Source organism: Poromitra crassiceps (genome assembly GCF_964638095.1).
Source record: "Poromitra crassiceps genome assembly, chromosome: 5".
Lineage (NCBI taxonomy): Eukaryota > Metazoa > Chordata > Actinopteri > Beryciformes > Melamphaidae > Poromitra > Poromitra crassiceps.
In genome coordinates, this window is record NC_139642.1 from 25,205,281 (window position 1) to 25,222,471 (window position 17,191).

Here is a 17,191-nt window from a genome sequence, read left to right on the forward strand (position 1 = left end):
AGACGACAGCTAGTCTTCCTGGGGTCCAAGACAACAATATACATTACATGACAGACAAAGAATAAAACAAAATGCAAAAACAAGATACTAATAAAAGAAATAAGAAAAGAAAAGAAAAGAAAAGAAAAGAAAAGAAAAGAAAAGAAAAGAAAAGAAAAGAAAAGAAAAGAAAAGAAAAGAAAAGAAAAAGAAAGACGCAGACCCAGACGAATAAAAAGCAAAATCTAAAAACTCAAACTAAACACTATTGCATGGTCAACTAGCCAATGGACCTAAATTTTAACGTACGGACAACATGGACCTAAATATAAACATATATCCAGTTCATCCAAGAAACATATTCAAATGGTTGGCATGACAGTATTCCATTAGTCCAAGAAATCCAAAGCTAAATAGTACACGTTTTAAAGTATACTATTAATACTGGACACCAGACTGCAACTCCCCCCCCCCCCCCCCCCCCAAGACTCCAAAAATGCTGACTTATAGTCCGACTGGATTGCATCTTCCTAGGTGTGATGCCACCTGCCCACCCTGCTATCCCCAGGAAATGATGTCACATGGTAGAGGAAGAGTTTGGACGGGGCGTGGGAAGTGGATGCACTGGTGTGCTCTTGCTTACCTTCTCCTGGCCTTTCCATGCATGGGCTTCCTCCCCAATTTTTGGTCCCGTGTGTTAACCCTGTCCTGGGACTCGCACACGCACCAGTACATGACAGAGCGTGCCGTCCTCAACGTCACCCTGGAGACTCTGATGGCCATCGGCAAAGCCCAGCACAACGACGCAGGGGAACAGGTGAGTGATGTTGTGTAATCATCACATCTCCAGCCAGATTATTTACATGTAGTATCAAAGAATGTGTCTTTTGGATGACACATATTGTTCCTCCATTCTCTTTATTCTGTGTATCACAATGCACTGAGATTTATTACAAACTGTCAAGCCTGTACTCCAGGGATACTCAACTTGCTTTGCCCGAGGGCCACTTTTGCAAAATGACAGGAGGCCAGCGGCCAGTTAATAAACAAACATTAATATATTTTTTTCTGTAGCGGATTGTAGGTGTTTGGGGTGTCAGTTTGAGTTTAGTCTCGCACCTGTTGTGCACACAGGAAAGTTAGTTAGGTTAAGTTAGTTAAGTACATAATTGTAAGTGCCTGGGAGCAGATGGCCATATTTGACCACTTAGCTGGAGCTTAGTCAAACTTTATTTAACATTAGTTTTCATTGTGAATTAGAAAATGGTCGGGGGGCCACTCGGCACCCTATCGCGGGCCGCATCTGGCCCCCGGGCCGCAAGTTGAGTATCACTGCTGTACTCTGAATCTCAAGTGGACTTCCTGGTTCAATAAAATGTCCTCTGTGTTCCTATCTATGTGTTCCTATTGAGCAACATGCCATTCCAATGAGCGTATCAAATCAGCCTGTCTCCCTCCCAGACCGGACTGGGTCGTGGCTTCTGGCGAGCCGTGGGGGAGGTGGTGAAGTCCAATGCGGCCATGGACTTCCTGAGCTCCACCAGGTCCGACCCGGTGTACCACTTTGACTCGGAGCGTGTGGACAGCGCCATGGTGATGCTGCGGCAGTTCTGGGCCCAGACCCTGCTCTCAGTACGGGCCAAGGAGTACCAAAGTGCCCGTCACAGCTTGGGCCAGCTATTTCACTCCCTGCAGGTACATGGCAACAGTGGGAGGTTTAGTAGCCTATGTCAGAGGTTCTCAAATGTTTTTCAGCCAAGGACCCCTTACAAGATAGAAAATATACCGGGGACCCCCGCCTCATTCTGATTTGTGATTTTGGGCTAAGCTTAATTGTTTCCACGGTAACGTGCTTGACTTTTAATTTGATAGGTTTGTTATTAGAATGTAATCCATGAACCATTTTAGATTTAAAGCATAAACTATTTTCGTTGAACTATGAAGATTTTGCAAAAAATATATATATATTTTTTTTTTATTACATTACATTTACATTACGTCATTTAGCAGACACTTTTGTTTTATCCAAAGCGACTTACAATATCACAATTTGTCAACAGTACAGAAAACCACTATGCAACACAATCAATGACAGCCAAGATATTTTGATAGACTACCACCATGTAGGAAGTAGTTTGAGAAGGAATAAGTAACATGTAGCATTTTATAATTTTTTTTTTTTTTTTTTTTTTTTACTTGAAAACTTTTCGCGGACCCCCTGGCAAAGTGCCACGGACCCCTGGGGGTCCGCGGACCCCCATTTGAGAACCACTGGCCTATGTTAGTCTAGGATTTAAAAGACAAAAAACACAGACAACATTGAACTGTATCATGAATGTGATCATCATCATCAAACTAGCATTTCCCATGAAACAGCCGGACAAAAAAAAAAGTAGGTCTTGCGCTCGTGTTTAAAGACGTCTATGAGCCCATAGAAACTATGGCGCCCAAACTGAAGCGACCTCAATAAGTCTTTGTCTTGGGTTTAGGCGTGGTGGAAGAGTTAGACTGGATCTCAGTGTTATGCCAACAACATATTTACTGATTGAATAGCCTACCTATAGAACAATCAGCTGACTCTACTTTCTCCCACACACCCCGTTCCATTGGGCGTGGAGGTGGCATGGGTGCCCTCATTTCCAAAGACTGGAAATTCACTATAGATTGCTCCTCTAAGCAATAACTCATCCTTTGAATACCGTGCAATCATGTTTAGCTTACTGGTGGTGGCGGTTCTAGTATTATTTTTTTTAACTGGGGTTGTCCAGGGGTGGCAAAGGGATGTCTAGAGGTGGCTAATATGCGCCCATAGCGCACAGATTTTTTTTGCATTACTAATATTTGACTAATAATAAGCTAAAATAAATGAATAGGCTACATGCATATGATATAGGCTAACTGTTGATGTTCAGTCTCCCATTTCGCAGAACATTTACGGTCAAGTAGGCTAACCTTAACAATGACAAATACCGTAACGCTAAATAGGATCTTTTTCTGAGCTAATTTATAAAGTCGTCAAATGCTCTATCTATGCCATAGATCAGGGGTTCCCAAAATGTTTAGACCAAGTACCACTAATGTACCAAACCAAATTTCCCAGGGACCACTTCCACTGCAGATCCCCCCCAAAAATGCACCCATAAAATAAAATTGGCTGATTTGAGTCAATGTGATTTTGGGACAAAGCACCAATGTGTTAACTTGATGCTGCCAGATGATCTGATCTCAAGATCTCGCGAGAATCCAGTTGGCTTGCAAGGTTACCAATGTCAACCATCTTCAGATCCCTGTTCTAGGCATTCCAGCAGCTGTGTGTGTGTGTGTGTGTGTGTGTGTGTGTGTGTGTGTGTGTGTGTGTGTGTGTGTGTGTGTGCGTGCGTGCGTGCGTGCGTGTGTGTGTGTGTGTGTGTGTGCACGTGCCCGCGTGTGTGAGTGCATGCATGCATGCATGCATGCATGCATGCGTGTGTGTGGGTGGATGTCATGTGTAGTGTGTGTGTGGCCGTGTATGTCTCATTCTACCCTGATAGAGAGCTGCATGTGTATACAGTACTAATGACTCTGTCCATGATTTTTTATGTGGTTTTAATTTAGAATTCAACATAAATAGCGCAATAAGCAAAAGTTGAATGCAAGCATAACGTAACTTGAGAGTTTCTAATGCAAACTGTGTGGGAGAGGTATGCAGCCTGCAGGTAGCCCACACATTGTTTGTCTCTCATACTGTACATGTGTTATGACAGGACTTCTACAGCCACAGTAACTGGGTGGAGATGGGCCAGCGCTCCATCTACCTCCACCTACTGCAGCCTGAAGAGCCGGCCTTCCCTGTGGCTGAGGGTAATTCATCTTTATACATCAACTGTTGGATTCATGTTGCTACCCATTTTGTCAGTGCACCCAAAATGAATCCAAGAATGAGCATTTCACAGAGGCAAATTTGCTTGGTTTATATATCATTCATGATTACACCAAATGATAGATGTGTGTGAGACAAGCCAATAAACACCGCCACATCTGCCTGTTGCATTGATAAACAGTCTCACTGATGGCCAAGCTGATTCAAAAGCCATTGATTGGACAATTAGGGATATTTGTACCTGAAGAGTGAGTTGAAGTCAATCCAGAATATCTACAGTAGATGCTTTTCGAACCTTCACAACCCATCCTAACTTAAAATGTACAGGATGTCTGCCTGACTTAAACATTTGTAAGCATCCACACAGTAAACAAAGTGTCCTGTGTGCTTGACTGGGATACGCTAACCGATGTTCCATCTCCCTCTCTGTCGACAGGTGACACTCCTACCTGTATGGAATGCTTCAGTGCCACCTGTCGAGACAACCTCCTGCCAAGCCTGGCACACAGACAGCAGCCCCCCCTGCTGCTCACCACTGGCTACTTCAGCACTTCCCCTCCAAAACCTAAGGGTACCTACCGGATGTTACAGCAAAACAATGGCCACCAATATGAAAATGGAAAAAAAATAATCAAATCATTGGAACTCTACAAGTACAAGTAAACACATTACAGTCATACAGCACAAACCAAGGGAAACTCAGTGCATGGCTTGGGAGGAAAGTGCACTTCTGCTTCTCATGTGGTCCTGTGCCCACAGACAAACACAGGGGCAAGAATAAGAGCAGGGATTCAAGTATTTCAGATCTCCAAATACCAGAGGGAATTAAATACTTGGAGGAAGCGCTTGTCTTCCTGGGGGGGGCGCCCGATATCGCCGTCCCGACGGCAGCAAAACAAACTTGGGGGACAGGACATGGTCAGGTTGGTCAAAGAGACCTTTTGCCTTCTGGACCACACGTTTCTCCCAGAGAGCATTTAAGTCACTCTGCTGGACTCCGATGATTTATGATTTTGGAGCAGACTTTGAGCAGAATGGTCTCCCCCCAAAATAAACACACACACACACACACACACACATACACACACACACACACACACACACACACACACACACACACACAAAGTAAAGCATTCTACGCTTTTCTTTTCAGGCAAATGTAGTCATGGGGGTATTCTGGACAGTAGCCGCCATCAAGGTGCCAGAGGGGGCATCAACAAGGATAGCACCTCCCCTCTCTTCTCTCCTCACCATTTCCTCCATGTGGAAGCAGCCAGCCTGGCTACTGAGGCCACCCTGTCTGTGCTGAGAGACCTCCGAGACACCGTGGGACACACAAGCTTCCTCAAGTGGGTTTCGTCACTATTACACAGTTTGCATTGGCAAGTAGAACAAAACATTTCCTTACATGGTTAATGCAGCATATTAAACTTGAGAGAAGCGCTTGAAAACAGGACAACAAATTCGATTTTGATTAAACAAATAACTTTCCAACATATTTTATGATCTGCTTGAGTGTGTGTGTGTGTGTCTACATTTCCTTGGACTTCCTTTGACAGGCTCTTCAGTGTAAAGCAGGCTCCTGCGTTGGTATTTGTCATGGACACCACAGGCAGTATGTTTGAGGAGATCAGCGCTGCTCGTCTCCGGGCCTTCTCCATCATCCAGAGCCGCGCCAACACCCCGGAGCAGCCTGGCACCTTTCTGCTCGTGCCCTTCCATGACCCAGGTGAGGGTATGACCCAGGTGAGGGTATGGCCCAGGTGAGGGTATGGCCCAGGTGAGGGTATGACCCAGGTGAGGGTATGGCCCAGGTGAGGGTATGACCCTGGTGAGGGTATGGCCCAGGTGAGGGTATGGCCCAGGTGAGGGTATGGCCCAGGTGAGGGTATGACCCTGGTGAGGGTATGACCCAGGTGAGGGTATGGCCCAGGTGAGGGTATGACCCAGGTGAGGGTATGGCCCAGGTGAGGGTATGGCCCAGGTGAAGGTATGGCCCTGGTGAGGGTATGACCCAGGTGAAGGTATGGCCCTGGTGAGGGTATGGCCCAGGTGAAGGTATGGCCCTGGTGAGGGTATGACCCAGGTGAGGGTATGACCCATGTGAGGGTATGGCCCAGGTGAAGGTATGGCCCTGGTGAGGGTATGACCCAGGTGAAGGTATGGCCCTGGTGAGGGTATGACCCAGGTGAAGGTATGGCCCTGGTGAGGGTATGACCCAGGTGAAGGTATGGCCCTGGTGAGGGTATGACCCAGGTGAGGGTATGACCCATGTGAGGGTATGGCCCAGGTGAAGGTATGGCCCTGGTGAGGGTATGACCCAAGTGAAGGTATGGCCCTGGTGAGGGTATGGCCCAGGTGAAGGTATGGCCCAGGTGAAGGTATGGCCCTGGTGAGGGTATGACCCAGGTGAAGGTATGGCCCTGGTGAGGGTATGGCCCAGGTGAAGGTATGGCCCTGGTGAGGGTATGACCCAGGTGAGGGTATGGCCCAGGTGAAGGTATGGCCAGGTGAAGGTATGGCCCTGGTGAGGGTATGACCCAGGTGAAGGTATGGCCCTGGTGAAGGTATGGCCCTGGTGAGGGTATGACCCAGGTGAAGGTATGGCCCTGGTGAGGGTATGGCCCAGGTGAAGGTATGGCCCTGGTGAGGGTATGACCCAGGTGAGGGTATGGCCCAGGTGAAGGTATGGCCCAGGTGAAGGTATGGCCCTGGTGAGGGTATGACCCAGGTGAAGGTATGGCCCTGGTGAGGGTATGACCCAGGTGAAGGTATGGCCCTGGTGAGGTTATGGCCCAGGTGAAGGTATGGCCCTGGTGAGGCCTCGCCCGCACTGCAGCTTCCCGAGCTGGCCCTGCAGCTCACATATGGAGCTCGGCCGCTGCACGGCTTCGCCCACAGCATGGCTGCTGTGTGGCCTCGCCCTGCAGCTTGGCTGCTGCGTGGCCTCGCCTGCTCTATTGGCACATGCAGGTGTGTGTGTGTTCAAAAGTGTATTGTAATGGGTAGCAGCATTTAGAGAGCCATTGTAGTTCTTGCTCAGCTGTATGCTTGGTATACATTTAACATTTGTACCGTTTGCTGCAGGGGTAGGACCAGTGTATGAGACGGATGACCCAAACCAGTTCATGAGCTACATGGAGACGCTGATGGCCCTAGGAGGAGGAGACGAGCCAGAGATGTGCCTCTCTGCCATTCAGGTACATACCGGTAATAGAGAGGCAAAGTGACCGCCTGCTTCCTGCTTCAGCACTGTACCAGAGATTTTCCTCCGCCATTTATTTTCCCATAGACATTTCGTAAAATGCTTATAAAAAATACTTTTACTTGTTCAAACCAAACAATTCAGATATATTTAGAAACAGGAGAGACCACATAACATTTCACTCGGACCAAAACGTAAATAATTTAGGATTTAAAGAAAATATTTTTTCGATGTAGTGTTTTTTTGTTTTTGTCCCAGTGAAATGTTCTATGGTCTCTCCTGATCCTAAATATAGCTGAACCGTTTGGTTTGACCAAGTAAAACTATTTTTATAAGCATTTTACAAAATGTCTATGGGAAAATAAATGGCGGATAAAAATCTCTGGTACAGTGCTGAAGCAGGAAGTAGGCGGTCACTTTGCCTCTCTATACTAAACCCAATACAGATGTAACAGGGTCTGAGTGTTTGTGTGTGTGTGTGTGTGTGTGTGTGTGTGTGTGTGTGTGTGTGTGTGTGTGTGTGTGTGTGTGTGTGTGTGTGTGTGTGTGTGTGTGTAGGAACTAACTGCTTAACTTGGTGTTTTCAGCTGGCCCTCACTCACAGCCCACCGCTGTCGGAAATCTTTGTATTCACTGATGCTTCCCCCAAAGACACCTACCTGTTTAGTGCGGTGAAGGCCCTCTCACTTGAGAAACAATGCAAGGTACCCTCATTATAATCTTGTCACACAAACTAGAGTGAAAACTCAGACTCAGTGAGACCTCTTTGCAGACTTCTCACATCTTACACTGCATTTCAAAATAGTCCTGGTACAGTAGTATAGCACGTGGCAAGCTCCCCAGGCAAGTGCACTCCTCAGCTCAACCACCGGGGGCCTGTTCTCCTGGGTTTATTTTCCCACAGGTGACTTTTCTCCTCACTGAAGACCCCAGTCACACATTGAGGAGCAGAGGGGGGAGGGGGAAGAGGAGTCGGGAACCTCTGTCCCCTGACCGTTTCTCCCTGTACTCCGCCCTGTCCGCTGTGTCGGGAGGACTGACCGTATTCACCACCAACGCCGATATCCAACGGGTCTCTGCCATAGTCGAGGACAACACAGCTGCTGACAAGGTAGGTATAACTGAGGGAAAGGTCCTTATGGTACTGTCAACATTTATATCACCAGTGTATAGCTTAGCTTGAGCAGTTAAATCAAACAACTAGGCTTGCCAGCAACAAAAGGTGTAGAATATCCAGTCAAAAACAAACAACAAAACAACAAGCAGAACATATATGAAGATGATGGATTGATTAGTCTGACATAGCTAAACTAATAAAACTTCCACAGAAGAAGAAAAAACATTGCCATCATGTGACCTGAGCATGAACTAAAGCACATAAAGTCTATATAATTAAGTGGTAAGCAGATCTTAGAAAAATAGCAACCAATATAGATTTACTACTTGCAAAACAAACACGAGGAGGTTTTATTTGATCTCATAGGGATGTTGCCACTCGTTTAAATATCTTGCACGTTAAATCGTGTGCATCTTTCTCTCACAGGTGACCCTCCTCCATGTGGAGAGTGACCACGAATTGATGTCCTCTCATGCCTTCAAAGTTGACAGCTCAGTCAAGACTGTCACCCTACACGTCACTGGCAACCTGATCGACTGTAGTCTCACCAGTCCTTCAGGTAAAAAAAACAACTGCGGATTTAAGGGGGGGGGGATCGATTTTGTTTTTTTAAGTTTTGGTCAGAGTGAAATGTTTTATGGTCTCTCCCGATTCTAAATATAGCTGGACCGTTTGGTTTGACCAAGTAAAACTATTTTTACAAGCATTTTACGAAATGTCTATGGGAAAATAAATAGCGGATGAAAATCTCTGGTAGGCTACAGTGCTGAAGCAGGTGACGTTCACTTTGCCTCTCTATTCACCTTATGCAGCCCCGCCCACTTAAGCCATTGTATCACGACTTCCTGTTCAAAATGCCGGCTGTTTTACCTGCTCAAACTAGTCTGACTCACCTGGTCAAACCTAGTTTAACTCACATTATGAGTCAGACCATGGCCCCGTTCCAATACCCATACTTCCATACTATTTAGTAGGCAAAAAAAGATTTAGTATGTCCCAATACATAGTATGTCAGATGCAGTATGCCAAGAGTACCAGGATGTTGTACTACATCAGCTCCTATTTCGGAGTATGCATCGATGCATGCTGCACCAGGCAAACTTCCCCACAATCCTTTGCGCAGCAGGAAGTTATGTCTTCTTCTTCTCCTTCTAATGTTTTATGGCGGTTGGCAAACAACTTTTTGTGCATTACCGCCACCTACTGGAGTTACGTCGCACTGACTGAGCTGCGTGTTCATGAATGAGATAATTAACTTTAAGAAAGCCTTGAAATATGTTAAAACCAAACAAGCATGGTGTGTACCAAAACATGCATATCTTGATTCCTGTTTAGAACTCTGACTTAATGTTTTTGCTTTATTTATTTTATTTTGTTTATTTGATTGTCTGTTCCAATTTTGTAAATGTTTAGTCTGAATTTTTTGTATAATGTACTGTTTGTTACTGCCAGACTTTGTTTATTGAATAAAAAAAATAAAAAATAAAAAATAAAACTCAAATGTGGCGCTGCGGACGTCGGCGGAAGTGAGCAAGAGGTCGGAGTTCAGGAAGCTCATGTGACGACAGATGTAGTGTGTCCCAATAGTATGCATTTTGCATGCATGCTGCACACTACAATCCATACTTTGTGAGGGCAGCGGCAGTACATACTACAAGAAAGAAGTACAAGTATGGGTATTGGAACGGGGCCTAGGTTTATTAGTCACAGGAAGTGTCAATACAATCGGAACTTCCGATTGTATTTACACTTCCTGTTAGTCTCTCAAGCCAGATGGTCTCTTCTACATAAGGTGAATATCCTGGGGTGCTTCTACACAATGTTTCAAAGAATTCTATTGGGATGGGCCATATGCAACATTATAACTCCTATGGTTGGCTACATCCAGGCAGCTAAGCTGTCTTAACTTTTTTCTTATCTATTCTGAATACTACTTTTACTGGCTACAAAAAAACTATTATTAGTTGCTGAAATTCTGAATCTCCCGAGCTAACTGGTAAGATGACAACATTTTTCATTGCCTGGCTGTGCAAGACACACACTTAAGGTGCTTTATTTGCATTGCGTTCACTGGGTTCAGCGCACATTTGACTAGTATCCGATTCATCAAATCACATGCTGCTACTGTAGCACTCAAAGTTCAACCTACAGTAGTTGGGGGTTCGAGGGGTGGGAAGGGGGAGTGGTCTGAGCTCACCGAGTGGTGTGCGCTCCGCCGCGCCCACGCTTGGTTGAAATGATGAGATGAGATGAGATGATGATGAGATTAACTTTATTATCGAGGGGAAATTTGTTTCAGGCACAAAGGTTGGTACAACTGCTTAACATATAATGTCAGTAACACAGATACACAAACAACAACAATGGACAATACACAGAGTTTGGTTCCATCAGCACAGAGAAATGAACTCATGTCCCAAGGTTGACACCGCGAAAAGCCATCCTGGCGGCTGGCATAGTGCTGCCGTTGTTGCTTTGTATCTGAAAGGGGCCTTACACATAAGCCCATACACACACGCGTGTGTGTGTGTGTGTGTGTGTGTGTGTGTGTGTGTGTGTGTGTGTGTGTGTGTGCGCTCTACTTTTAACACTTTTACAACACACATGAGCCATTTGCTTTCCTATTACCTCCTTTGCACAGTGCACTCATAAGAATCAGCTCAATTCAGGTTTTGCCTCCTTCTCTCCTTCTCAGGCCAGAGCCAGTCTCTGCTGGGTGAGCAAGGCCCTCTGGCAGAGTCGGAGCGCTTCCAGGGTCTGTTCCGCATCGGCCTGCTCCCTCCTATACAGCCGGGCCAGTGGAGCCTCCAGGCCAGGACTGATGGCCACCTCTCTTTCAATATTATAGGTAAACTAGAAATACTGCCTCGCCAGTGTAGGAAATTAGAAAGATATTTTGGGGGCAACTTTTGCCCCACTGTCTAAAAAAATGGGGGCATTTACAAAATTTCGGGGGCACTTAAAAAGGTAATTAGTGCATAAAGTTCAGGGTTGCCACGGGTCTGTAAAGTACTTGAAAGTGCTTTGATTTAAGAAAAAAGAATCAAAGACTTAAAAATGCTTGGATTTAGCCTACCAGAATCTCTGAGTTTACAGTATCACTCGCTGTGTAGGCTACGAGTATACAGGGATTTGCTGATCGCTGAGCTGTCATAGGCTGTTGTGCTCTCTCGTAAGCGTTCTTAGCTCAAATATGCGGCTGGTCGCGTAGGTAAGTAGCCTACCCTACCGTGGATACATTTTGGTTTTCATCTCTTTTTCCCAAGGCTTTATTGCTTGAAAACTGCTTGAAAAGTCCTTGAAATGTATCATTACAAAACAGTGGCAACCCTGAAGTTGCTAAAGTGTAGTGTGTGTGTGTGTGTGTGTGTGTGTGTGTGTGTGTGTGTGTGTGTGTGTGTGTGTGTGTGTGTGTGTGTGTGTGTGTGTGTGTGTGTTTGTGTGTGAGTGTGGTCTTCATTACCTTCTTCTGGCAAACAGCTTGCAGGTGCTGAGTGTGTGTTAGAGATGGAAATGGAAATTCAATTCATTGAATGTAAATAAAATGATCCAAATCTTGGGGGCATTTTTGCCACTTGATCACGGTTTTTAGGGGCATTCTGAAATTTCTTGGGGGCATTTTTGGCCTTGCCCCTGGCTAAATTCCTACACTGTGCCTCACGCTTGTATGACTCCGCCAAGAAGACCACAGCACAGGTGTGGCCATTCAGCCTTATGGCACCTTAGGCAATGTTTGCGAGTACCTCAACAACATGGCTAATCGTTTTCAACATGGTCCTACCCCAAAACCACCCACATAAATGTGGCCAAACTTTTTTGGTTGTGGGCCGCATACTGAAAAATATAAGGAGTCGGTAGCCAAACAATATTAAGTGCGCAAAAAAAATTGGACCAGAAAACCCTTGTGCCATCAAAAATTTAATTTCTACCTAAATAAATATATGACACATATAGTTTATTGATGTGCTCACCTATTACAATGGGTATTTCTGTATGTTTTTCAAATTTTCTTTTCCTGTGCCAACAGGTTAAGACAGATAATTTAACATAACATAACATTAGTATTAAACATTCATTCAGTATCAAAAATGTTTAAAAATAAATAGACCAGCTCAGGGTACTCAAGTATAACCCATTTTCAATGGTTTTAAATTGAAAAAACGAAATGGGGGGAATCAGTTTTTTTGTTTTCGTTTTTTCGTTTACCGTTTTAAACAGAAAAACGTCTTTAGCAAAATTAAAATAAAAAAAAATGGCGGACCACTTAAAAACGGCCGCAGTTGGCCCACGGGCCATAGTTTGGCCACCCCTGCCCTAACCACTCCTGACTCTATGACCTTCCTATCCCTAGCTACGGCCCCTTTCCTCTAGCCCCACTCCTTCCCTCTCCATGGTCCTCCTTCCCACCACCCACACCCCCCTAGACATTCCCCCAACCCATCCCTGAAATCCTGACCTTCCTATCCCTAGCTACAGCCCCTTTTCCCCAGCCCTACCCCCCTTCCTTGACCTCACCCACATCGCCCTAGCCACTCTCTTTACCCACCCATCGACATTTTCCCTAGCTCCGCCCTTTTCCCTCACGACGCCCCCTCCCACCACCCACAACCCCTACCCACTTTCCCTACCCACCCCTTGAATCCTGACCATAGACTGTACAATAATAAATCCTGACTCTCTATGACCTTCCTATCCCTTGCTATGGCCACCTTTGACCTAGCCCCGCCCCCTTCCTTGGAATGGACAGACATGCGGCCACAGTGACCTTGAACTTTGACCTTTGTCCACAAAATTCTAACCAGTTCAGCGAATGTTTGAGCCAAATTTATTGAAATTCCCTTAAGTAATTCCTGAGAGATCGCGTTAACGAGCATGAAACAGGTGGTCGTGAGGTCACAGTGCCCCCGAACATTGACCTTTGAGCACTAAAATCGAATCAGTTCATCCTTGAGTCCAAGTGGACGTTTGAATCAAATTTGAAGCAATTCCATCAAGGCGTTCCTGAGACATTGTGGATCATGAAAATGGCATTTGTGATGTGACAGTGACCTTGAACCTTTGACCACCAAAATCTAATCTCTCTCTCTCTCTCTCTCTCTCTCTCTCTCTCTCTGTGGCTCGTATATGATATATATATGGCCATATGGATAGAATTTGTTGGGGAATATTGGAACAATAAGATACGTATGATCGTTTTTGCACTTGTATTTAACATTTTCACTGTGTATTTTTTTCTTGTGTAAGATATCATCCAGCACCACTCTGGCCTGGAAGCTGCCACTTTACAGGCAAAACCTGTATAGTGTTGAACTGTTGGAACCGCTCCACTGAAAGATGATTATATAGATAATGTGAATAATGTGAGGACAAAAAAACGCAAAGAACACATTTCCATCTGCTCTGCACCAATAGGTGACAGCAATGTGGATTTCCTGTATTACTTTGCCACTGTAGCCAATGAGACACACCCAGGTCTTGCAAGAGTGGAGGGCAGTCCAATAGCAGGTGAGCTATTTAGATGTATTATTTATTTATTTATTTATTTATTTATTTATTTATTTATTAAGTAATAAATCAGATCACATTGGCACTGGTGAATCTCTACCATGACCAGGTCATTATATGGTGCTTCATTTGCCAGGTGTCCCTGCCTTCCTGGTTTTGGCTGTTACGGGCCTAGCTCCCAATGAGGAGGCCTCTTTCAGCCATGTGACACTGCTGGGAGCGAATGGGCAGAGCCTCCAGCAGGTGTGGCTGAACTCCTCGTCTCCCTCCTCCTCCTCCTCCTACTCTGGAGAAGAACTGGTGGGTCGGGTGGACTCTGTTCCCCGAGTCCCCTTCAGTGTTCGCCTGTCTGGCCGGGACAAGAGGGGGAACAAGCTGGAGAGGGTTTCCACAGAGATGATACAGCCCACTCATGTTCAAATACAGGTAACAACACAATGGTGATATTCAAGGGGACACTGGCAACCTTGCAAAGTAATGATGGACAGAAAATAGGCTATTCAGCTATTCATTTCAATTATACCCTTTATTGGTGACAAAAGTCCAGTAAAAGCAGTGCAGTCAGTGTTGTTAATTGATGCATCATAAACTTAAACTACCAAACTCCACTATCAAGAGCAATTTAAGACCAAAAAGCCACTGTCAGTTGCCCACTGTTTTGAAATTTAGAATGAATATATCCAAGCTTTCAAAATGTCCCAATATGACTTTTCTTTGACCCATTTTCTGTACAAACCAACGTTGGTGGATTTACAAAATCATACATAGAAATACTCTAGTGGCAATTAATTACATTTACCACCTTTAATTGACAGCTTGCTGACCTTTCAGACCCCTAAATCCACTGGTTTCTTTATGATAATGTTTCAATCTTTCTCAGTATGCCTGTTTGTGTCCGTCTGTCTTTTAGTTGTTGTCAGTCCCCCGCCTAGTGCCGGGTCACAGCACCATGGTGCACTTTGATGTCCTGAACCACGGCCCGGCCCGACTCTTTAACCTGACCGCTGATGACGACTCTGGTTATCTTCATCAGAGGGGACCTCACAGGTACAGCTTTGAGCCAATACATCCATCTCTAAGAGGCCATTTACACCTGGCGCTAACATGCGTTTTCTGTGATCAGATTGCAATCTGATTGTACTTGCCCACATTAGCTTGATTCCATTTACACCTGGCATTAACATGCGTTTTGGGTGATCTGATTGCAATCTGATTGTACTTGACCACATTAGTATAAGTGGTCAAGTAATTAATCATGCTGTTCTTCTCCACGTGTCATTTTACTGTCATGTGCTGTAGTGAATAGATTACGGTATATAAAACAGCATGTTGCACCACTTTTGAAGACTTGTGTCTTTAATACATGAAAGTAACATTCATTGTTTCTCAGAAGAACAGATATGATTTTGCAATGAATCCCTTCACAAGCACAATACAGTAGCACACCCATTTCATGAAAAGTTCCATGTAGTTGAAACTTGTGTTTTATCCCCCAGCATCCCTGTATCCGAGCGAGGGTCTATCCGTGGTCAGGTGGACCTCCTCACACCTGCCACAGCTGAGGCAGGAGGGACTGTCACCCTGACCCTGATCGTACGCGCTCTCGACTCCCCGGACTCAAACTACGCAGTAGCCTACTTGACCGTTGTTCCCCCGGTGAGGTCTGATACACACCCGGCCTTAGGAGCCTAGCTTTGCTGCTATTTTCTTCAAGAAATCTGACATCAGTTGTCTAGTTTATTTTAATTATTTTTCTTCTCTATTCTTTAGTCTCTTTTTGTAAAAAGCCCAACTGGGATGAGAATTGGAAATTAGCAGTAGCTATAAATGCTGTGATGCATATCAAGATTCAAGATATTCCAGATATTTATTGTCACTACTCTGTTGTACAAGTACACACGTGTGAAATTCTTTTGTTCTACCATTCCTGTATGTACACTGTAACTGGCCCTATTAAATAAAAAAATAAAACATCACTTCCTCTTTCTCCTGTAGGACCCTGACATGTCCCCGCCATCGTGCTCCACCCCACACGTCCAGCGGTCATGCCCTGCCCAGTGCTCCAACTCCATCTGGAGTGTATCTTTGGCCGTGTCAGACAGGGGGCGCTCTGGCCTCGCTGCCCTGCAGCTCCACCAGGGCGAGGGTATTCTAACTCTGTTCCACAGCCCCTCACCTACAACGAACAGCCTGGGGGAGGACCGGCCCATCCCCGGCCAGCAGCAGGCAGACGGGGACAGGACGACCAGGGGGAGCCACCACCAGCACGGCCACAAGGCCAGATTAGAGAAAGGAGACCCCCCTGTGAACGTGTCTGAGTGGGCAGCGGGCTCACCTGAGCCCCTGTGGGTGAGGTACATGTCTAGCTGCTGCGCTCCTCAGGCAGAGCTCCTCGTGTGGGACGGGGCTGGAAACATGAGACGCTGCCATCTCTCCTCTGGGCAGCAGAGGCAGCAAAAAGACAGGAGCACAGAAACCAATGGGACTGGAAAGATTAGGCCTACACTCACATGCCTCTCTTTCGTGTTGTTGGGCTTGCTATGGCCTCCTCTGCTGTAGGTCAGTATTATTACAAAGATGTTTTGCAGGTCAAAATAATCTGTGTTGACTGATGATGATGATGATGATGATGAAGGTCCCCTTGATCAAATTGAGAAGAAAAAAGCTGGTGGTGAACAAATTAGCTGGTATTTGCAAAGTTATTTAGGCAACTATTAGTATAGGCAGTGAAAAAACGATCCGCACACCAAGAGAGCTCCCGTTGTTTTTTTTATTATTTGCAACACAGCGTGACGTTTCGGGCCACACTGGCCCTTCCTCAGACGCTTTCTGAAGTGGCAGAGAGACGCCGTCTTAAATACCCGTATCAATATAGTAACTATTAGTGTAGGACCTGGCTCAGTTATGTGCTTAATTTAGGAAAGAATATCTCAACTGTTATAGGCTAATATGAACCCTGCGACCAACGTGGGATGTGTGCCAAAATCTCTATCCGGGCCAAAAAACCTTCCATTTCTGACCTCTTTTTTTTACGTGTGAATGTGAGTTTCTTTTCCCTTTAAAGATATCCTCATGAATTTCGACCAGTTTAATCTTTATGTAAGCCCGGGTTAAATCCCCAGAGATAAATATATATTTTGTTTTATAAATCCCTGAGTTAATGGCCATACCTTACAATAATATATATATATATAGGTCCTGTCCCTTTAAGAACATTGCTCTGTAACTTTCACTTTTATAGTTTGGTAAGCTATCAAACATTTCCACTCAAGGTGTGACAAACTACTGTAACTTGCTAGTACTTCTCCTCTTTGCCTGAGTAGCCCCTAGCTGCAGAACCGGAGAACCCAGCCAGCAGAATCAGCCGCCTCGCAAATAGCCGCCGCACCGCACAAATAGACGCTTGACGCTTATTGTTTGAAAGGCATGGCCAGAGGTTTGCCTTCTGGACTGAAGAGGCTAGACACCTGCTCCAGGCAAGACTTCTGCCAGTATACAGAGTGCCAAGAGGGAGTGGCATCACTGA

General features: G+C 45.4%; 1 protein-coding gene across 1 annotated transcript; it reads left to right on the forward strand.

The window, feature by feature from the left end:
* Positions 1-553: 553 nt before the first annotated feature.
* Positions 554-16,257, forward strand: vwa7 (von Willebrand factor A domain containing 7; the record flags this gene model as incomplete). The annotated part of the gene is made up of 16 exons (XM_083636391.1): positions 554-796; positions 1,441-1,674; positions 3,723-3,819; positions 4,275-4,409; positions 4,992-5,187; positions 5,398-5,567; positions 6,926-7,038; positions 7,631-7,747; positions 7,948-8,154; positions 8,587-8,719; positions 10,856-11,008; positions 13,573-13,665; positions 13,802-14,091; positions 14,576-14,712; positions 15,162-15,321; positions 15,661-16,257. 16 exons carry the CDS (start codon positions 554-556, stop codon positions 16,222-16,224), a joined length of 3,042 nt encoding a protein of 1,013 aa, XP_083492517.1. The 3' UTR covers positions 16,225-16,257.
* Positions 16,258-17,191: the final 934 nt, after the last annotated feature.